Raw genomic sequence first — 23,743 nt, forward strand, 5'->3', positions numbered from 1 at the left:
CTTTAGACATTGCAGTACACTGTAATATATTGTTGAGAATCGTGAGAAAATAAGGTTAACTATATAAATATATAAAATATAAATCCAAAGGCAAATTACTGAAAAAATGACAATGCTGTGGGTATCAGTGGCTGGATCTCAATAGAGATACAAAAAAAAAAGCGAAAAGCTAAATTAAAACGATAAAGTAAAACAGCCAGAAAAATTAGCAGAGCTTTCGGGCAACACTAGCCCTTCATCATAGTATAATATATATATATATATATTTTATTTAAATTAAAGTCTGTAAAGGTATTGAAAGTGAATTCTCATCTTATTAAAAAATAAAAAACCTCTCTGAATCTGGTGAGTGTTTCAGTGTTCCTAAGACAGTATGGGTATTTCCCAGCCAGGACTGCAATTTTGTAAGACTTTTCTTTAGGCCGTAGCAGTGGTGGAACAATTAATGTGGCCCTTCTACACATCATTGAAAAAGCACTGTGTAATAATCAATCTAACCTCAACCAAAACTCATCTCGAAATTCAATTATCCACACAGGCCCCTTACTATGGAACTTTTTTAACAATACAAAATATACCTAATATCAAAATTAACACCATCTTAAATATTTCACCCTAACTTAACCAACTCCTCTTTTATACTTGTTTATCTTGTCTTAGTCCATATTTTGTCTCTACTGTAGTGTATACCGTCTGTAACCCCTGTTTGTCCCTGTCTATGATGGATGATGGAATCAGCTCTTATTTGGTATCTCCAGACACAATGGCAAAACTATACCGCATTATGTTTATCATACTTTATGGATATTGCTTTGTGTGACTAAAAATTAATCAACTGTCTGCCCCCAACGTATGTGCATGTTGCGTTAAGTGATGAGTTAAAGTGTTATAAATGTTATAAATTCCATTGGTCAATTCAAATTTTTTTTTCAATTGTAAAAGGTATTACGTAAAAGTAATTTGCTTTTTCTATGATATGATATTTTTTTATGAAACGGAATGTGCAATCCATTTACTAAGAAATTCAATGGATTTTGTGTTCTGATAGAGATGAATTGAGAAAATGCCGAACAAATATTGAAATTCTTGAATTAGAACGCAATCATGTGATTGGCCAGATTGAGAAATGTTACACGGAAGGAAACATGGCTAAAGTGTATCTTCTTCAATCAAAACAAGAGAAACTTAATCTTGAGTATAAAGCAGAAGAGAACTTGGAAAAGCAAGTTATTATCAGACTAGATAATGCAGAGTAAGATTTTAAAATATCTTTTAAAGGGAAATTTGAATTAAATTCGATTCAATGTATAATAGGATACATTTTATATTATATAATGAGTGGTCTACTAATACTGCTCAGATGCATTTCTACTGTTCTACCCAAGCGTGTTGGAAAACTTTTTTTCTGAAATAATATAAACTTGCCCCAATCAAGATGCTAGAGAGAGTTTGAGAGAAGCCCCTTGTTCTGTTCATATTGTTGGAAGATTGGCTGATTTTTCAGTATGATAATAGCAGGTTTTTAGTCATCTACAACAATTTTAAAATGATGCCAGGAGAATAGTTATATATAGAATTTACTGGATGGGCCAGCTGTAGAAAATAAACTATATTATATAACACCTAAATAAATTCCTGTCATTTGATTGGACGATTGTGGGTCACATGGCGTGCAATAGTACGCACTATTAAACGATCGTTTAATAGTACTTTTTTAAACATTTTGTGTACGAAAAAAAAAAACGTTTCGCGGATGAAAAAAAATTTAGAATACAAAAATTACATTGAAATACAACAGCGCCACCTGTCGTCCTGCCTCTGTTTGTAAACACCACCGCGAGATATGCAAAAGCAGCAGATTTTTGTGTACGATTTGGAGATATATATGTACTAATTTCATTCAAAAAGGCATTTAAATTAGCTTTAGATCGTTTTTAGGATTTTGATTACTTAATGGGGACATCCCTACAAGACGTGGAATCGTTGGAAAAACCATAATTAGTCAAGATAAGTTCCAATTGTCTGTCGAAGTTTTGCCTTTCAGCCAATCTAGTACTACTACAGTGACTAGTAGGTCTAGCCTAGCTAGGCCTGTTAGTATTAGGCTAGGCCTAGCCTAGGCGTTTTAGCCTTGCTAAGCATAGGATTATTTGGTTGTTTGTTGACATAATTAACACTAAAGTAGGTGTGTTTATAAAATCCATATAAATATAACATTAACATTTAATATTATAATATTACTGTTTTAATCAATCTGAATGAAATGTAGGCCTCTTGTGGCTAGGGCTACCTTATATTTGATTCAAATGACAGGAATCTATTTAGATGTTATATAAAACAAATAATGAATGTTTAATATTCGTGTAATGGTACAAATAATGGCATTTGGTGAATGATGAAAGGTTACATCAACTCGGCGTTGCCTCGTTGATATAACCTTTCATCATTCACCTCATGCCATTATTTGTACCATTACACTCATAAACATTCATTATTTGTATATTAGGCAATTGCATTGTTTTTGTTTTGTTTTTTGTTTTTAACCATATTAATGCTCTGCATAAACAAAGTCTTATTACAAGTCTTTGGGAGTGGAGTTGTAATTTTGTCCTTAGAAAACATCCTGACGGGACTTGAACCCAGGACCCTTGGAGTGGTAGCCAAACATCATAACTACCAAGCCACAACTCCATTCACTTCACTTACTTTGTGAACTTCAATAAGTATACAAATATTTCAATAGGTAGTTTTGTTTTTTAAGATATGAGCTTTCAGAAATAGAGTTGGAACAAGGAAAATGTATAATGTTTGAAAATGAACTAACTACCCAAGAGAAAAGGTTTGAAATAGAAGCAACCGAAGAGGCCATTCACAGAATGAAAAAGGATATTTTACAAACCCAGAAGTGTGAGAAGCGGAAAAAGAACACAGAAAGGTAAATAAAGTAATACAGTATAGCTAAAAATTACTCCAGGAATTGTGTTTTAATTTCAATTCCATGAGATGTTTTTTTATCACAACCCTATGAAACACTTTTTTTATCGTGCACATACAGGAGGCATTGTTTAGCTCTGCTAATGTTATAAACTCACACATTTTCAACAATACCGAAACTTTGCTATTTTGTAAATACAGAGTCTAGATCCATCAATGTTTGGTGGTCCAAAAAGTTTATATAATTCATCTAAATTGTTTTTCATCGGGGTTTTGTACACATGTTGTTTAGAGTTCGCGTTGTATTATTTTATTAATGTGAGGCGTACAGTGAGAAGTGTACAGGGAGGCTAGAATAGAGAGCTACCTAAAGCACCCACAAAAAACATATTTAGCGATCTTTAATAGGTCAATTAATAGCCTAAATAGTAATATTATAAAATGATGGTTCCTTGTATTTTCCTAACCGCGAGTCAAGTATTTAAATTAAAATACGGAGCTAGTGTTTTAGGCCAAGTACAATATTCGCTCAAATAACTTTCGTGACTGTGAATGGGTTTCCGCCCGGTGTAGAAAGTCAAATTATTATGTTCTTCTAACACGTTAAATGTCTTTAGTATATTTCTATCTACCATGTCTGCATTGTATACTTGCTTTATAATTTGTCTGCGTATGAAACGACTTAATAAGTTGTTAAATTGATGTTTAAAGCAGATATTCTGCAGAATTTTCGGCCCATGTTTATAATGAAAGCAAAACAAGGTTCCGAAAATGGTACAGTCCAAAATGAGGTGTTCAATTAATATCAACTTAAACATGCGCACTGTATCAAGGCTGTAATTATAAGAGAACTGATTTCCCCTGGAAAAACTTTTATTTATTCGACCTTGCTTCTCCCTTGCCCTGGCTGTGTGAGAGTGTGGAGGAACTCTACAACGTGGTTTCGTGGAGCGATTAATGGTCCAGTCCGTAACAGGGGTGTACATTACTTAAATACGCAAAATACATGGATGAAACTGCCGTTGTTGAGAACCGTTTTCTTCCCCGACGGGAAATGGTAAAAGCTTTATGTTTATATTCTCGGACTAGCAACTGTGTGTACTCCAATGGAGGAACTCTACAATGTGGTGCATACAGAAAGTATGTCATACGATCCGCCAGCGATGATCTTGTTTTGTGAATTTCGAATGTTTGCGAAAAATATTGTTGGGTCTTTTCTACCTTGTTTTTTTTAATGAGTTTTCTCAAATACTTAATAAATATGAATGCCCTAGTAACAGACAAGTGGACACGGAGAACACGGTTTTATTATTGTTCTAGTTATCAGATGTTAATAAAATTCCGGAATTATTTTGTTTTTATATTACTCTTGTAACATGCAACATGCAACACAGCTACGACATTGTGAGCATGCGTAGTCGTGAGCTTTAAAGCCATGTGAGCACAATTGACCAATCACAGCTCCGGATACGGCGTTCGTCGTTAAGGAAAAGGAAACTATTTTTGTTTATATCACTAAAAGTCATTATCATTGGTTAGGATGAAGAACAACTAAAATCATTGTCCAATAGAAATACACCTTTTATATTTATAGTAAACAGGCCATGTTCGCGTAGAAAATGCAGCATATATAAAGTTTTTGAAAAAACAATTCTACAGGCCAAAAATTGACCAAGTTTTCGACATCTTACAAAAACACAGCCTTACAAAATGTATTTTTTTACTTGTTTTAGTTGAAAAATTTAAAGAAATAACACAGTATGATTCTAGAATACATAGGTTAGATTTAATCGATAAAATATTTGTTTCAATTTTATTTTTGTCAACGTGATTTTGCCTATTCTAGGCTTTATCTCAGTTCGGGGATTACCGACAAGCAACTGGTTTGGCTTGTCCGTGCCACATATATTGCATATTTTCACGAAGCATTAAGGATTCGTCATATGGCACGTTTTGGCTGTGGGGACGAGAAACTACTTTTTATAACTTGGCCTAAAATAAATATGATGTTTCAATATTAAACCAGTTAATCTATATATAAAATAAAATATACTTTATTACTGACAGTTGCTTCTCAACGTTTGTATTAATTAATAATTACAACAAATTTAAACGTTGTAGTGGTGTTTGGGTACACAAACTTACTATTTCAATTGACTATGACAGCGACATCGATAGTGACAGTTTAACAAAATATTAAATCGCAAATGTTTAACTGTATTTAGTGGTATATTAGTTATAGGCCTATAAAACATGAAAAAATATTTTGTTACTGAATGGATAAAGAATATATTTAACAAATATTGTGACAAATTTCTCTTTCGGAAGTAATTCCCAGGGTGCTAATTTTAGTTGACTACATAAATCATCGTGTCTATTTATTTGTTTCTGTAAACTACAATGTATTATAGTATTCGAGAACCATCTGTGGCCACGACTTAGATGGTTTGATAAATTTCAAACAACACTGATTTTTCCCAGTTTCTCAAGCTGCCCTACAGCCCTTCAAAAATGTTTTTCAGGCTTGCGGCCCATAGTTTGCGAAACATCAATCTAGCTACATTTTTGGGTCCTTATATATAATCCCACCCCAAACAAGAGGGATTATAGTTTTACACTTGCATCAGTACCGGATGATACTTAGCATTCAGAATGTGTTCCAAACATTGTACTGTACTGTATTACATGAAATATTGGTGATGTTAACAACAAGTTCAATAATATACCTAATAATCAAATTCTCCACTTTCCTTTTTTTTTTCGTCCAGTTGTTGGTTGTTATAACTCTTTGTCCAGTTATTGTGAAGTGTGCTGCCCATCTCCATTTCATTGTTTGATGTTTTTTCTAAAATTTCTTAAATTTGGTTTGTTTTTCTTTCTAGAGATCAATTGGTTGCATTACAAGAGAAAGATCGTATATGCCAGCAAGTACTAAATGTGGCCAAACGAAGCCAACAAGTGACTAATAAGTATCTCCAAGATACTCTACAAAGGTAACAATTTATCACTATTCTTTTGGATATGGAAATAATATTTGTGCACAGAAGTGCAAATGACCTCCCAAATAAAATCATGGGGGGTCAAATATAGCAAGTACAAAACAGCCTTTATGATCTAGAACATTTTAATGCAAAAAGTATATAGGCCTATGACTGTTCGAAAGAGTTATACAATTTTAAGTAACTGGTCTCTGAAAATAATATGGTTACTGCCCTGTGTTATTTGGTTATGCTCATATTTTGTCATCATCGAAGAAGATTTCTTTTTATATTGTGATAATTAAGGCGAATTTTGAGTTATTTTTTCAGTGCAAAATAATTGGCCGCACTTCTAAGTAAAGAATATTAATTTATTGATACTATATAATTTGAAATTAAGATGACATTCAAAGGGAACATTCAAATAATACCTGAACCACTATCATTTTATATCAAAATATTCCGGCGGGGCGGATCCAAGGGTAGCGATTGCTTCTTGTGCTACAAGATTTTTTAGTTTTTTTTTTCGTTTGCTATTTTTTCAAGGGTGCATATTAGCTTTTTAGATATGTATCTTTGTACATAATTATAATGTTTTATGTGGAAAATAAAGAATGATTGATTGATTAAAAGTCAGCCAGATACTTAACCCTTAAGGCCAATTTACGAGACAAGCGGAATTCGCGAACGGTGTGTTGTAAAGTAGTTGCTTCTAGGCCTCGAGGCTAGTGCATTTTGCAGACACTGATGGCCTGGACTAGATGTGTTATGACTGACTTTCATTAGGCCTAGAGCAGTCTTCAGTTAAAAATGTTTTTACGGAAGATTATTAGGATATTGAAATACTGTAGTTCAAGAAGGCTACGTGTATGGCTACAAATTAATTATGGTTTTCATAGTTTAATAACCCTTTAAAACTGACATTTTATGTATTCTAAAATTCATTTTAATAATTTTTTCATTGAAATGCAGAGTAAAGCAAGCTGAAGAGAATGAGAGTGATTGTTCCCTTATAGATAAGAGAGTAAATACTTTACTAAAACTCCGCACTGATATAGCAACAAACAGGGTCAGTATAATCTATATTATAATAGCACTAAGCCTCTATCTCCTCTTAATCCGCAAGTCCTATACTAGCGCCGTTCGGGCTGGGGCATGTTTAATTCCCCTTTATCCATTAGTCTATATTAGAATGGCAAATTTGTACGAAAAATGTATTTTTAGACCAATTTCTTTGCAACTGCCAATCGACAATCCTTGGCCGTTACACTGCTAGCAAAATCGATCAAGCATACAATAACAATTAAAGAGCGCCACGAGGAACAGGTCATCGTCGATCGAGCATGCAATTGGCAACCATGCTGTACTGAATTATTTCAAACATAACTCCCGAACCGGATGGAGGTATAGTACTCTCATGCACCCATTATTTATTAAAAAATATAATACATCAATCAAAGTACAATATTTATAAGTGTGAATAGGGAAACAAACTTTCCCTAACTTAACAATACAGTGTAAACCTATACACTTTATGAGTTTCAGTTTCTTTACTATGGTAGGAGGAATTCGAGTCCGGGATGACCGAACCACAATTGGTACTCACCGGAACCCTGTTTACCGAAAAGTCCCTGGTATACCGACAAGGGCGTATCCCCATACTTCGGTTTGGGTTTAGTTTTTTTCCCTAATTTTCTACTGTATGATCAGCGCTTAGAGAAGTTTCACAACATAAAGTGCTTTATAAATCCAGGATAATATAATATATATACTATGCGTATATGTTAGACTCTCAAAATGACGTGCCATAAACTCTATGCACTTAACTTATCATGATGCCCGTCCATTGGACGGGTACCTGCTAGTTGTTTATATTTGTAATCTTTTTTAACCCTTCAATAATTGTATTGGTCAAAAAATAGGTACTAGGAATAGAAATTATACATCAACTGAATTCATACCATGTTGGAAATTCTTAATCTGACTGGAATTTCTCTTTTACAATTTCTGATTAATTTACAGTCATAATTATTTCATAGGATAATATTGGGGCCATCCAGAGTAGAGAGAGCTACCTAAAACAGAAGGCACTTGGACAAACCCTGAAAGACCGTAATGAGATTGTTGATAATGGGGGAAATGCAAATGCTGTTATTGTGAAAAAGAAACGACTACAAGAATTAGAAAAGGACATAGAGTAAGCTTAATCTTTTAAGAAAATAATTTTGTCAAAACCCATATTGTCTATTAATTTCTACTTAAAAAGTAGTCTGGAAACTTTAAGAATTGACTAAAGATTTTAAAATATTTTCAGGGAATATGAAGTTGATCAAAAACAAAAACAAGCAGAGTTAATTTCAAGAATTTTAAGTGAAGAAAGCCAGATAAAGAAACATCAGACCATGTATCCTCAACTGTGGCCCAATTCCAAAATAGGACAAATGGAGACTGCAGTTGTCGGATCTGTGAAGAATTCTGTGGCTGCTGAAGGTCATAATTTAAAGGAATATTCACCATCAAAGAAAAAAATAGAAAACGTATGTACAGTACTGTATTTGTGTTTGATGTTAACGTCAAGGGGTTCTCCCGAACCATAAAGATTTCCCCTGGCTAGGGCCTGAACAACATTACTATGAGTGTAATTTGGGATGGACCTGTTTATTTTGTTCTTTTTATTATTCTAATGTTCATTGTAAAAGTTCCCACCGCCCATACATCAAAGTTTGCAGTTTTTCAGTCAAGTTACACACTCCTTTGCAAACTACAGAAAACTAGCATCGTAGAACCTGTTGGTAGGTTATTAAATCCACGTCCTAAAAGGAGATTCCCAACTTGTATATTAACAACGAACTATGCGTCAAAAGCGTCCATTTCCCCGTCGTCGATTCCCAATTGTGTGTACGCTACGGTCAACAAAGGGAAAAACTGCAGATGTAAAATGTAATCAGTGTTGTAGATTCTACAAAACTGAGAACATTTCACATATAGATCAGTGTATAATTGATAACAAGTTTCAGTATCGGAAACAATTTGATGGGTCGCGACCCATAGGTTGCGGAACAGCGCTTTAAAGAACCTGGTACATCTTTGAGTAGGGGGTTACCCCGGTGTACTAGTACATCACAACCACTGATCATAACTGGGCCCTCTGGGAGACCAGTCCTTTGACTGACGAGGTCACCCAGTATAAATAAAATATTTCAATTCATCTTTAAATTAATTTAAACAATTTAGTATCAATATTTTGTTGTAGTCATAAACCAAAACTAATCTAAAAATTAAAATGTTTAATCTGACAAACTAAAACTGGAATATCCAGTCCTCAGGTGTGCCCTTTCTCTGCACAAGACATCAAAGTCAAACTGGAATATCCAGTCCTCAGGTGTGCCCTTTCTCTGCACAAGACAGTCAAAGTCAGACTGGAATATCCAGTCCTCAGGTGTGCTCTTTCTCTGCACAAGACAGTCAAAGTCAGACTGGAATATCCAGTCCTCAGGTGTGCCCTTTCTCTGCACAAGACAGTCAAAGTCAGACTGGAATATCCAGTCCTCAGGTGTGCCCTTTCTCTGCACAAGACAGTCAAAGTCAGACTCAAGAGTCTTTTTTTAAACATCTTATTTCAAGACAGATCAAATGAGATGAAACCATGGAAGCAGGCAACGGAGAATTATTATATTTGCAATGATACTGTTTTTCCAGCAACATCTAGCTTTGCTCTTATGGTCATCCAAACCAGCATTTGTTATAAATCTTTATTATGAATTTTGAAATGGTGAATAAATTGATAAAAGACCAAACAACAATTTGTTGGCTGCAGGAAGGTTCTTGAAATGATGAACCATTTGGGCCACTGTGTGAGAAGAAATTGCGCAGAGAAGGCAAAAAAACAACTGGCAATAAAAGTGAACTGGTAGATAGAGTAAAAGAGTTCTGTTATTGATCAATTTATTTTTTATTTACAAATTAAAGAAAACCAGCAAAGGCAATTAATTTCAGGCTTTCCCGTGATCATACAACATAGTTGGTTTTAAATGAGCCAGTTTACAACCTGGTATTTTGTAAGTTTCTGATTTTTGGTATGTGATGACGTACTACACTATATACATTTTCACAGATTTTGATATGGATGACGTGAAGGGGATATTTTAAGAGTAGCTGACATGATGTTTCTGACCTGATATTTTGTCAGTTTTGGTTTTTTTGTTATGTATACACACACTACAATGTTTTTACAAATTCTGGTTCATGGGTGAGATGGGGTGAAATTAACGTGTTTGGGAGGCAGTAACTTTACGGGAGATGACATGACCTTTCTGACCTGATATTTTGTTTTTTGTTATGTCCTCATACACTTCTATGTTTGTACCAATTTTGGTCCATGGGTCAGATTGGGTGAAATCAACCGTATTGGGACTAGACCCGACCCCCGGGGTCAGGCTGACAAACTTACAAACTTTTTGGTTATCCGCACTTGGCGGATAACCCCTTGTTATTGTCAGGATCTTTTTTTTTTTTTTTTTTTTTTTTCTATGTTCTTCTTTCTTTCCACGAATTTTGTTGGTCGCATATCTCTAATTCTGGCCAACATAAGATTGTATAACTTTGTCATAAGATTGACCTATAGCTGTAGATGTGCAGCCAAGCTTTTCGACGATTTCAGAGTTGCGCAGCGTAAGTTACGCGCGATTTTATGAATTTCAATGATTGATCATAGATTAAAAACCAAAAGCCATTTTGTATTGAAACTTGGTGAAAATTTAAGTCATATCAAGCGCAAACTTTCTATGGATTAAAAATGGCGCGCATTTACAATTTTAAAATGCGAAAAATCAACTTCTAATCTTTTTTCTACGCGTTTCATGTCATTTTGAGCATTTCAAAAATTCCCACGTGAACACATTTTTTACGCGCGCGTGCGCACGTAGCGCAAAAACATCATTTTTTTGCTTGATTTTTGTTTTTCCTGTCTTTTTTTAGTAAATTTATATGTATGACGTGCACGTGGCGTTTGCGGTGCGGATAACCTAACTCGTCCGTAGTGACGAGTTCAAATCTAGTTTAAATGTTTTTTGGTAGTATTAACTTTATGATGTTTTGGAGAGTGTAGGCCTGGTATTATGTACGTATTGTCTTCAGCCTAGTCCAAAATGCTGTCTACTGTATACTACTAGGCCTAAAAACAAAGAACCTTCAGTATAGACATGCAAGGAGTCCCTGCTATAAAGGCGTACTTATCTAACCTAACCTAATAGGCCTCAGAGAAAAAGTTAATATTTATTATGATGTTGGCCTAGAATTTATGTGAGATGAAAAACCTTTCTCAATTAGTTTAACCAGATTCAATTGGAATTCTTCTGAGATCAGATAAAAGAAGTTATTTTGTCTATTTAATTATTTCGTGTGTCATACGACGTAAGAGAAGATTGTTATTGAACGATCGTCGTTGAACTTTTAACAATCAATGATGATAGCCCCAACTAACATGGAATGGAAAACAGGCTTTAAAATGAACGCCATGCATTATAAGTACTGCTGTTTGTTCTGCTCACTTATATTAATCCTGTAGAATTTGGGTCAGAGCCATATACAGTATTGAAAGAGTCACATGGTGCATTACTTGCCATCTTTGTGTTCAACTATTCCTATGTAGATTATTGAACATGATTATAAATAACAAAATTTAAAAACAATGCATTAACTATAGAGAATCGCTATACAAACTAAATGCACACGCATAGAGCGTGCATGAACACAAAAATGGCCTCTAATCCATTCGATGTCATGACTCTTCTAATATAAGGTCACGATCTTGCGCCTTCAATAGTTACATTTCATGGCTTTGTTTTACACTGCCTAGAGTAAGATTTAACCATACCGTTACCAATGTTTCAAATTTAAAGGCAAAATTGATAATACATTTCTTTTGGTCTAGGGATGCATTGAGATGTCATTAGCTAAAGAAGTAACTTCACACGATGGAAATATAAAAAGTGAACCAATGGACTGTAACAACCTCGCTGATGATAGTGATGAATCAGAAGATAAAAGTTTAGCCACGCCAGAATTTAGTGGCCTGTGGAAGAATAATGACAAGATATATAAGGTAAAACAGTTTTAAAAACTCATTCTTAAATGCTCATGATTCTCAAATAAAGGATGAATCAATATCAAACAGGATTGTGCGCTTGCTTACCAATGGGAAAGTTTCTAGATGTCCACTTTTTTTTTTTCTTATAATTTATTTCTGATCATAACAAATATGCTTATGAGTATATATTTTTTCCAAAAATAATAATTGGGTACTGATATGTATGCATTTTGTATCAAAAAAATTGGTTAGGCCTGGTGTCAGAAACTGGTTCAGAGGTAAAAAGATACAATATTAGGGTGGCATATTACTAAGATAATAAGTAACATTTTACAGATTTTTTAAAAGTAAGATTCAGAAAGTTTACTTTGTCACGGAGATCATTCCATAGTTTTATTATGTTACAACATACAACAGATATATAATTCGGTCCAGTAATTTAGACTGAGAATGTACACAAATATGACTATTAATCTACATTTTTGAAATTCAAATTGGCAGATAATCAATTGAATTCAGTGTTAGGTACTAAGTCTAGGAAGGTTATATGCCAACCAAAAATGTAGTGTTCTGCAAAGGACCATTAATCTAAGAACACTGCATATCTTTGTTTTGAGAGTTGAAACATCAGGTAACACTAACAGTGAACCTAATTATCACAAATGTAGAGGATTTTTAGCATCATCTGCCAACAGTTTACAGTTTGATCTAAGATCATCTAATTTAAGCCTATATACAGGTCAATTGAAGAGTGACGCATTAACTAATTTAAGCCTACATACAGGTCAATTGATGAGTGACGAATGCCTATCTACTTGTATGTTAACAACAGTGACAACTCATTAAGTAGATTTGCATATGTGACGCCTCAGAAATTCATGGTGATGGCTGTGCGTGGTAAAATCGGAAATCTAACAATTGTTCTGATATCATATGTACATCCCTATTATGCTATCAAACAATGGTTACTGGTAAGGTTGTCCTCAAGAAATATCAGAAAATATATTAGGCTTAGAAACCCTAAAAATATGTTTGTCTAATAGATAATTTTTATTTATTTAAAAGGCACCAAAAGTAGAAAAACTGAGTTACACTTCAAACTATCAAAGCAAAAAAGAAACAGAGAGGACAACTCAGGCACTAAACAAGCATAAATCTGTTATTGTCAAGAAACAAACTGCTGTGGGTAAAGGTTGTCCATTTAACAGCAAACCAGATGTTATTGATTTTAAGGTAAACCTACTCTGTTGCAGTTTATTACTTTAATGTGTTATATGATCTTGAAAAATACAACACAAATCTGATCACAATTTTAGAATTGAAATAAACACCATACATTTATGTGATTATTTATCGCATGTTAACCTTTTATTGTTATAAAAACAATATAAGATAATAGTTCTTCATTTCATTTCTATTTTTAATTTCTCTCCTCTCCACTTTTGACATTTGAAAGGCATTTGTTTTGCGGTAGAAAGCTCATTACAACACTAGCTGTGTGTGTGGGTGGGTGGTCATACTTCAAACTGCGTTGTCGGCCAAATACTTTGCCTAAACGTTTACATCTCTATATCGAATTAGAAAATGAATAGGAATAGGAAAATATTTGATATAGGCCTAGGCTCAGTATTTCTCATATATTAGTCATGCCTTGTTCGTTATCACAATAAATATACATTTTTAACAAGAAATTGCTGTCTTACTGGCATGAGTGTTTCATAATTTTGAAATGCTCAAAATGTCATGCACCATGCATGCTCTAAATTGATTTTGAGAATTTTAGAATTACTATTTTTTTAAATTTTTATTACCTGGGAAACTCTTACCTATTGCTATTGCGCACACAAATTCCTGCATAGACGTACATTTTTTCATGCTTATATGTTGACCCTTGACTTAAAGTTTATGTGTAGAATTTAATTGATATCTGACAAGCAGTTATGAAAATATGATTGATATGGTGCATTCACAAAATGGCATCCTGGTGACATCCTCAGTGATCACACTACTATGTTTAAAGATTGTCCCTGTAAAAAAATTTTTCCAAATTTTTTTTTTAATATGTCATTTTAATGTCACATAATGGTTATCACTTTGACCAAAAATTGGATTGGAAAAAAAATTTAATTTAAAGCAAAAAATAGTCAAATTGGCTGCCAGCAACCAATGGATTTTTGACTGAATTTATCCATTTATCTTGTGATTTTGTGGTTCTTTTTTCTACGGAAGGGATTAATTTTGTTAAATCTACAGGCCTATTCAAAGTTCGATTTTGTTAATCTTTTTTTCATGTTTTTGTGGGACAATACATCTTTAAGTTTTATTATGATACAGATATTGTACAAATTTGAAAATCATTGAGATTAATTTTTTAGATGATCGGTACATAAAATTCTGTACTGAAAGAAAGAAATAAAAATGAGAAAGTATATGAATGTACTATGTTTACTGCAAAAAAAAAAAGAATAAAAAAAACAACTGGAATTGTGACACTAAAAATAAATACATCAGCATAGTACAAAACAAATTAAATCTAGTTCACATTTAGTATTTGCATAATTTTGTTGTTCAGTTAAGTGCTTTTAGAAAGATAACAGACACTAATTATTATGGCGTCTTCATTCTTACCATACTGCTGCTGCTATAAACTCATTTTCATAAGAAATGAATGAATGAAGGCATTGACAGTAATTTCTATACAGTAAGAATAGTAAAACATTTTTGTTCTCTAGGATTTTGATGTTTTGAAAACCTACAAGAAGAAAGTGATTCTAACTAATGTGTCGTACAGTGTCAACTTTCTAAAATATATCAACTTGTCACCTCATTTGAAAGATTTCTTTGAAATTATGTAAGACCTTCAGTTTTATAAAATTTGAAGTAAATAAGAAATAAATTTTAATTATAACTTATGCTGTCTTATAACAACAATATCTGTACGTTAGTAAATAAATGTCATAGATTTTGTGCATTTTGAAATTGTTGATGCGTGTGCGCACATACATTTTTGTAAAACATGCCATTTTTAGGGTTTTTTTTTACGGTGGTGGATCCAGGAAATAGGGGAATAATGTAGTGTGATTGTGATAGTCAGTCACTCACCGTTGAAATTAAGCTACACATGTGCAGTAACAAATCAGAACATCAGGACTCTCACCTAAGATTTCACTGAAGATTTTCCCAAAAATTGACTTCACACTATGCAAACCTGGTTTTTGAAGATTTTAAAAGGGAATAAAGTTTTCAATTCATGAAATGCTACTATACAGTAAATAATGAATAATGTATGCTTATTTTAGATTTAACCCACCAGGCCAGATGTCTGCTGGAATGAGCTGTGAAATGTATATAACATTTAAGCCAATGGTATTGTATTTTAATTTTAATTTACACTACTTGAAGTGACTTTTTTAACTTTCATGTGTTAAAAAGGATCATAAATACGGCAGTGGCAATTATTGATAAGATTTACTTCTAAATACCTTTATCTAACTTTTTATTGCAAATTGGTTATCCGCACTTGGCGATTGATATGGTGCATTCACAAAATGCACCATTCATTCACAAAATGCACCACTTGGTGGATAACCCCTTTTTATTGTCAGGATCTTTTTTTTTTCTATATTCTTTCTTTCCACGAATTTTGTTTGTAGCAAATCTCTAATTCGGGTTAACATAAAATTGTATAACTTTGTTATATGACGTTACGATATGTTTTATGAAATTTTATGGTTGCTCATAAATTCTGAACAAAAATTTTTCAATGAAACAATTTAAAAATGCGCAAAATTAATTTCTAATCAATTTCGCGTACATATCAGGTTATTTTTTTGCGTTTTGCGCATGCACTTTGTGCGCACAGCTCGTACAAAGCGTAGAAAAATGGTTTTTGCAATTAATTTTTGTTTTTCATACCTTCTGTTGTAGATTTCATTCATTTTGATGTACTTTAATTGCAAAATAACAACGCATGTTAAACTATAATAATCATGTGCTAAAGAATAGGTAATTTAATGCACATTTGTGCAAAAATATATCTATTTTTAATCTGTTATAGCTCCTCAGGATGGCAGGTTACCCCCATTTTTTTTAATGTATTATGGAAGCTAATGAGTTGTAGATATCAATTCATGTACAATTTGTACCTACAGGATGTTCTGATGTCACCATATGACCACTCAAATTTCTAAAATTGATATTTTTCTCTTCTGAACTAGTTAATCCCATTTAATAGAGCGCATCGCGCTAATGCATTCCCCATTTTCTCCTAGATGTTCTTGCTAAATCAATTTTCATTCACATGAGTTAAAAAATTTTTATTTTTATTACGTATTTCATATAAAAAAAATTAGAATAACGTGAGTTACTTAATTTCATCTATACAGTATATTTTAATCTGTTATATCTGATTTGATTAAAACTTAATATGGAAGTTGTTGAATTGTAGATATGAATTCATATACAAATTTTGTCTATCTGATGTCATGACATCATATGGTAGTTGAATTCAAAAAGTCATATTTTCATCTCTTTCGTAAAAGTTCATCTTCATCAAAGAGTTCAAATCTAGTTATCATTGACTTTACATACAGAAAAAAATTCAGCAAAGATATTAAAGAATGAATTAATATTAAGAACTCATTTTTTAACTTGCCAATATAATGTACTACATATTTTAAATTACTACCATAGGTCAATGAAGATCTGAAAGGAGTGATTTCATTCTTGGCACAAACAGGTCCATTTGTTGTTCCAATTCAATGTACTAAAAAGAAATGTAATGTAAGTTTATATATATAATTTGGTTGTTATTATTAATGTCTCAATGTGGTGATGATTTTTCACCCCATTCCATTTTAATAATTCCAATGAGATAAACATTTTCAAATTTTCCCTTTATCTTTATTCTTGTAATTCATTAAAGTCCTGATGAACTTATTTCCAATGGCTTGGTTCCCAATATAGAGATGCAAGGGCATGTAATTTGACAAATTGCAAGCGATGGATTCAAACTGTCTCTTACATGTATTGTAAATAATATATTTTAAATATATATATATTAATATACATGCTTTCAAGGAATCTATTTATAATGTTCCTTTAATTCTTCATCTGGTATTATAAGATGAAAATGCAAAATATTAAGGTGGATAGCAATCATTAAAAATCCTGTACATGTGACAGATTTTATCGTATTACGCCGTAATTATTTCTTGTTTCTCTCTCTTTCTTAGTTATCTGTTGATTATGATTATATTGACTTTGGTAATCAAGTGATTGGTGAAAATTTAAAGAAGTCGATAACTCTGACTAATAAAGGAGCCAAAGGAACTAGCTTTAAGTTTCTAAGAACATCAGGTAAATCTTTACAACTTACTCAACATGAAATATTTCAACTAACCACAGTACCAGGCTTTACGTGTGATTCTATAAAAGTTTACTGCTTGTTAAGAAGAAGGGGTGATACGACATGTTTGTGAATTCCTATGAGAAGTATTCATTTTTAAACAATGCTGTGTAGCAAAGCAAGTTACTTAAAATTTCAATTCCTTAACACTTTGACTGCCAAAGTTTTTTCCTGTTAGAAACTGCCACCGCCAGCATTTTTAGCCAATTTAAATGTTTTTACTGAGCTGATTGAAACTACATATGTTATCTGATTGTTACGTAATTTAGACTAAAATAATAATAAAGATTTTAGCTGTACAATGGTACCAAAAACGTTTTCAAATCACAATATGTAAATCGTGACAGTGAAATAAAAGTAACCCATTTTTTTAGTTTTTCGTACTATATTAAAACTTAACTGGAATGTTGAAGGTTGATGTTGTATTTGATTTTTATGCTATTTCCACCTTTGAATTGTTTAATGTTTGGCTCTCATGCTGACTTTAATACACATCTTGCACTGCTACTTAAAGTTTTTACATGTATACATCTTGCACTACTAGGTGTCCCATGTTTCACATCTCACTACTACTCATGGTTTTTAGGTGTATACATCTTGCACTACTAGGTGTCCCATGTTTCACATCTCACTACTACTCATGGTTTTTAGGTGTATACATCTTGCACTACTAGGTGTCCCATGTTTCACATCTCACTACTACTCATGGTTTTTAGGTGTATACATCTTGCACTACTAGGTGTCCCATGTTTCACATCTCACTACTACTCATGGTTTTTAGGTGTATACATCTTGCACTACTAGGTGTCCCATGTTTCACATCTCACTACTACTCATGGTTTTTAGGTGTATACATCTTGCACTACTAGGTGTCCCATGTTTTTCATCTCACTGCTACTCATGGTTTTTAGGTGTATACATCTTGCACTACTAGGTGTCCCATGTTTCACATCTCACTACTACTCATGGTTTTTAGGTGTATACATCTTGCACTACTAGGTGTCCCATGTTTTACATCTCACTGCTACTCATGGTATTTAGGTGTATACATCTTGCACTACTAGGTGTCCCATGTTTCACATCTCACTACTACTCATGGTTTTTAGGTGTATACATCTTGCACTACTAGGTGTCCCATGTTTTACATCTCACTGCTACTCATGGTTTTTAGGTGTATATCTTGCACTACTAGGTGTCCCATTACTTTTACTATTATTATCTAGACAGCATTTGCAGATTTTTATAATGAATTTACCTATTTTCTAGGATTAAGGCAGACACCGACATCAGCTGGTACTTCACTTGGTGGTTTTGTAAGTATTGTTTAAAAAAAATATAAATTATAATTGAATAAAAAATTGAAATGAAATAGTATACAAATAATGAGTGTTTATGAGTTGGATGGTAAGCATATTTTATTATTTAAGGTTGACAGTCAATCTTTCAAGGAATGAAATATTCTCAGCATTCAACAGTTACAGAAAATTCTTTAGTTGTTTTATTTTATTCAATTAATCTATCTTGTAACATCATCCAAAGCTAGGCCTGGAAGTCAGGCCATTCAAAGGCGGCTCTCCAATTTTGCATGCAGAACAGTTATTGACAGCATGGTGAAAGTATCAAACATTTTTACAAAAAGCGTTTAATAGTGCTGTCATTCACAGTGCAAAATAACGATGCATAATTAACCAATCAAATGGCAAGGATAGAAGCAGGTCTAACTTATTTATTTTTTTGAAGTAAAGTACAATTTAAGGTTATATTGTATAGAAACTATTGTAGTCTTACAGCTCTTTATAACTTATTATGAAAGATATGAATTCATGTAAAAATTGTGTTGTGACGTCATATATGGCCAGCTGAATTAAAGAAATAGATTTGTCTATTTTGTCTTCTTTTTTTTTAGACTTCAACTGAGAAATTCCAGAGTAAAGTTTTAAACAAGCATCTGAAGCAGTCAATATCTGATCCTGAAAGTGCATCTAAATCAGAAGATTGCCAGGGTAATGATACATTTTGTAGTAAGTAATTTTGTTAGTATTTAGATTGCATTTATTGACTATGAAGTGGTACAATTTTGGAATGTGACTTTGACGCTTCGGGATATAAGGAAAGTTTTTTGTGAACATTTTGTTTGGAAATGCATGACATTCTCATTTACACTACTGATATTTTTACTTAATTATAGGCCAATGTTAAAAAAGAGAGAAATACTTTAGAGGCTCTCTGAATAGTATGAGAGTAGGGCCTACTGCAATATTAACACCTTTTTTACATCAGCGTCTTCCACATTTCATCAAACTCAAAGGGTTGAAAGTATGCATTTTTAGTATAAATTTATTCACTTTTATTTATTACGTTTTAGTATCGAGTATAGACAAAATTTGACTTTTGATTTGTTTTATGTTATTTTATTACTTGATGATTTGAATATTTGATTTGATATTTAAAACCATTGAATTATGTAAATTTTTCATAAGTTTGATCACATTCAGCAATCAGGCTGAATCATAACTATTTTACTAAATCTGGTTATTTCATCTGTAGGAACTGTAGAATTGGGAGACTTGGATGGCATGGGTGTTGGTAAAACTACAGAGGGAATATTAGAGCCTTTCTCATCGGTGAAACTTGAAATCATATACAATCCAAGTATATCAGGCAGAGTTGAAACAGACTTTGAAATACATTTTGATGACCAAGATTCATCAGTGGTAAGAAAATATTTTTTTTGTCTGTTTTCCTATGGTCATTGTGGCCACTTTGTTTTTCCAAGCAATTTTATACATTCCTTCTCATTGCCAGATTGACTTTTAACTCACTTTTTTCATATTATGTGTACTAATAAAATGCTATAACTTTTGTAGATTTCAGTGAAGTCAATTGCGTATGCCATTGATGTACCAGTCTGGGTGAAACATGGAAATATTGACTTGAATATTTGTATGGTTGATCGATTGTACCAAGATGCTGTCATAGTCAATAATAGGGCCACAACTTCTCTGCGTCTAACGTTTGAAGTTTGCAAGGAGCTTCAGAGTCACCTTGAGCTATTGCCAAAAACGGGCTATATTCAGGCTCAGTCACAATTTTCAGCACAATTGAAATTTTTTCCAAGGTATTAGATTTTATCTACATTTTTTCAACTAAGGTTTGCATATGCTCTGCTTGCTTATGGTATCTGATTGTAGGTTTTTCCTTTTCAATTTAAATTTATACTACCTTTTAACATTTTTTTTTTTGGACATATTTTTACTGTTAAAAGCATTGAGACTTTTGTATAATGTGCTATATATAAGCCTAAATTAATATTTATGGTCACATTCCTCAGTGGGAAGACTACAGAATCGATTACAAATATATAAAACAAATAACTAATATTAAAATATTTATAACACAATTATTAAGAAGTAAACTGATACGAGAGTAGCACTGACATGAAAAAACGAAAAAATAAAAAATTACATTAAGAAATTGCAATTACGACGTCCAACAGCTTTAATATAGAAAACAGCAAGATAAAATTACAATTAAAAATCCTGCCCAACATGTGTGTCAAAAAAGAGAAACCTGGGCTGCGCTGAATTCGATCTTGACATTGGCTGGTGGATTTATAGTGCAATTCCTGATGGACCTTATGTCCCAACCATGGTGGTCCATATGAGGTGGTGCCTTTATATTTGCCTCATAATGTTTGTCCAGGTGGGTGGTCAGCCATGGATTTTTCTTGGAAACAATATTTTAGGCAGCGAAATGACATTTTTGTGGAACGGTGACAGTAGGTTATGATCTTGTTGGAGAATAAAGTGATCATTTGTAGACAGTATCTCTCCATCCGCAATCAATTTGATCTCTTTGTGGATGTCATATATGTAGAGAAGGAATAGTGCTTTGGCAGGATCCTTTCATATTTTTATTTTACAAATATTGTAATAATGTATCCTTTAATTTGTTTCTAACTTTTAAAAACTGCCATAACAGGAGTGGATATAGGATTTAGTTTTGCTACAATTAAAGTTTAAAATAAAATGTTGATTTTCACTCATTTTTTGTTTTAAATCAGGTTTAAAAAATAGGTCATTGAACTCTGACTCCAAAGTGCATCATCAGAATGACTTAAGAATCAAGTTTTCAGATGAATTAAAATATGTTTCACACAAAGATCATTAGGCCAATGGTATAATGTGCACTATTTTCGACTTACCTCTCAGACTATTTCTGTACTAACATCATACTTCATTTATCATACAGGAAGTCAATTTTTGATGAAGGCGGGAAGTATTTTGACAAAGAAACTGGTGTCCTTGAAGCACCGATGACAATAAGAGTGGCTGATCAGGTAAAATATTTTTGAACAAACAATTCTAATAATATATTGTAATTCTTTGTCTGAGTAACCCACATTTTAATACAATTAATAATGCATAAAAATGGTATACAGGTTTTACTAGATATGAACTATTTGCGCAAACGCAACATGCACATACGTTGAAATATGAACGCAGAAGATTGATTATGCAATAGTACACAAATAATGAATGTTTATGAGTGCCATGATACAAATAATTTCATGTTGTGAAAGATGAAATTATATTTTTACAAGAAGAAGCCCGGGTGAAAATGGAATGTCATATTTTACCGAATTAAATTATTTGTACCATCGCACGAATATAAAAACATTCATTATTTGTTTTATATAACATCTAAGTAGAATTTTGTCATTGTCAATTTTTATAATCTTGTTTAATGAAGAAGAGATCGTGTTGTGCTTCCATTCACACAGAACTGTGCTGCTATTGAATTTCATACAGTTTTTTCTACACGAAAAAATTTAAAAAGTAATCTTACACGATCGTTAAATAGTATGTACTACTGCACGCCATGTAACCAACAGTAGGTGTGTTATAAAATCCAAATAAATATAGAATTTGATATGTTATAAAATATCATTTTCATTTGACTGTCTCATGAAAATATAATCTTTCATCTTTCACCTATTATTTGTACATCACATTCAAAAACATTCCTTTTTTTGTATACGATTTTTATGTGTGATAGTACGTTTTTTCCAATTTTTTTTGTACAAAAAAAAATCTGTGTAAAATCGAATAGCACTCTGACTGTTGTTTTGTGCAACCGGAAGAAGCGACGCCTCATAAAAATAGGATTTCATCTTTCACGTCTTTATTTGTACCATCACACTCATAAACATTTATTATTTGTACAGTATAACAATAGCATTAGTAGGTTAAAATGATATGCTGTGTAACAATTACATTACTATAGTGATCAATATACTGGAAATAAGCAACATTTTATGAATTTGAATCAGTTACAGGAACATGGATGATACATTTTTGAACTTCCACTTTCACACTACTACAGATAAAAATGTGCTTGATTTGATTTAGATGGTGCAAGAATATGTTAATTTGTTTATCTATTTTTATCTTCTCCAGACGTCACCAGTGCATTTTACTCTGCACGCTGTTGTAACTGTTACTGACTTTGAACTGAATCCTAACAATATTGACTTTGGATACTGTACCATAAATGAGTCTGTGATTGCTAAAATCAATGTAACCAATAAATCAGTCCTGTCTCAAAAATTTGGATTTGTCAATCTACCAGATGTAAGTAAATGAAATTTAATGTCACTTTTTCTTGATGATTCTATTTTATAATACACCTAAATGTAAGAAATGAATATGTTAAGACATGAATATGTTTGAATATGTTAAGAATTGAATATTTTAAGAAATGAATATGGAAATGAATATGTTAGGAAATGAAAATGTATATGTTACAAAATGATATGTTGTATGATATGATATGTCATTATGAAATGAACATATTTTAGTAATAAAAGAAAAATTGTGTAATTTCAGTATGTTGATGTTCAACCAAATGATGGATTTGGAACCATGTTACCATTGGAAAGCATTGAGTTAGATGTAATATTTAAACCAAAAAAGGCTGCAGTCTACTCTTTTGAACTGGCATGTAGATCAGGAATTAATAGGTATGCCTTTTAACTATTTTTAATTTCTGTATTTTTTGTGGCATTCACTGAAAGATTTTGCCAGAACCATTTATAATCTATGAATACAGAGATTATTTCTTCTATTAAAAATCAGGAATCCTTTTATCATTTTATTGCAAAATTAATTTCCAAAATGAATATGGTGTCTTTGACTTTGAATAGTGCAGCAAATAATTAGTGACCCGGAAGTCTCAATTAATTTTCCATCTCTCGGAGTTTGTTTTATATTATTAAATTAATATCAAACTTTTTAGTGGACCCTCTGGTTTCTAAAAATCGAGTTTAGAATTTAA

General features: G+C 32.5%; 1 protein-coding gene across 2 annotated transcripts in view; it reads left to right on the forward strand.

Moving 5' to 3' along the window:
- LOC144858492 (cilia- and flagella-associated protein 74-like) overlaps positions 1-23,743 on the forward strand; it is a 40,022-nt gene that overhangs the window by 1,992 nt on the left and 14,287 nt on the right. The window contains exons 3-21 of one of the 2 annotated variants that reach the window (XM_078714673.1): positions 1,049-1,252; positions 2,762-2,935; positions 5,817-5,927; positions 6,885-6,981; positions 7,952-8,109; positions 8,227-8,449; positions 11,845-12,015; positions 13,066-13,233; positions 14,733-14,851; positions 15,300-15,366; positions 16,693-16,782; positions 17,235-17,358; positions 18,674-18,720; positions 19,314-19,428; positions 19,955-20,121; positions 20,275-20,525; positions 21,659-21,746; positions 22,867-23,040; positions 23,296-23,429. In XM_078714673.1, coding sequence (XP_078570799.1) covers positions 1,049-1,252; positions 2,762-2,935; positions 5,817-5,927; positions 6,885-6,981; positions 7,952-8,109; positions 8,227-8,449; positions 11,845-12,015; positions 13,066-13,233; positions 14,733-14,851; positions 15,300-15,366; positions 16,693-16,782; positions 17,235-17,358; positions 18,674-18,720; positions 19,314-19,428; positions 19,955-20,121; positions 20,275-20,525; positions 21,659-21,746; positions 22,867-23,040; positions 23,296-23,429 — 2,682 coding nt within the window. The remainder of the gene's footprint in view (positions 1-1,048; positions 1,253-2,761; positions 2,936-5,816; positions 5,928-6,884; positions 6,982-7,951; positions 8,110-8,226; positions 8,450-11,844; positions 12,016-13,065; positions 13,234-14,732; positions 14,852-15,299; positions 15,367-16,692; positions 16,783-17,234; positions 17,359-18,673; positions 18,721-19,313; positions 19,429-19,954; positions 20,122-20,274; positions 20,526-21,658; positions 21,747-22,866; positions 23,041-23,295; positions 23,430-23,743) is intronic. The other variant, XM_078714675.1, reaches the window with a different exon arrangement.

Source organism: Antedon bifida, chromosome 2 (genome assembly GCF_963402885.1).
Source record: "Antedon bifida chromosome 2, ecAntBifi1.1, whole genome shotgun sequence".
Lineage (NCBI taxonomy): Eukaryota > Metazoa > Echinodermata > Crinoidea > Comatulida > Antedonidae > Antedon > Antedon bifida.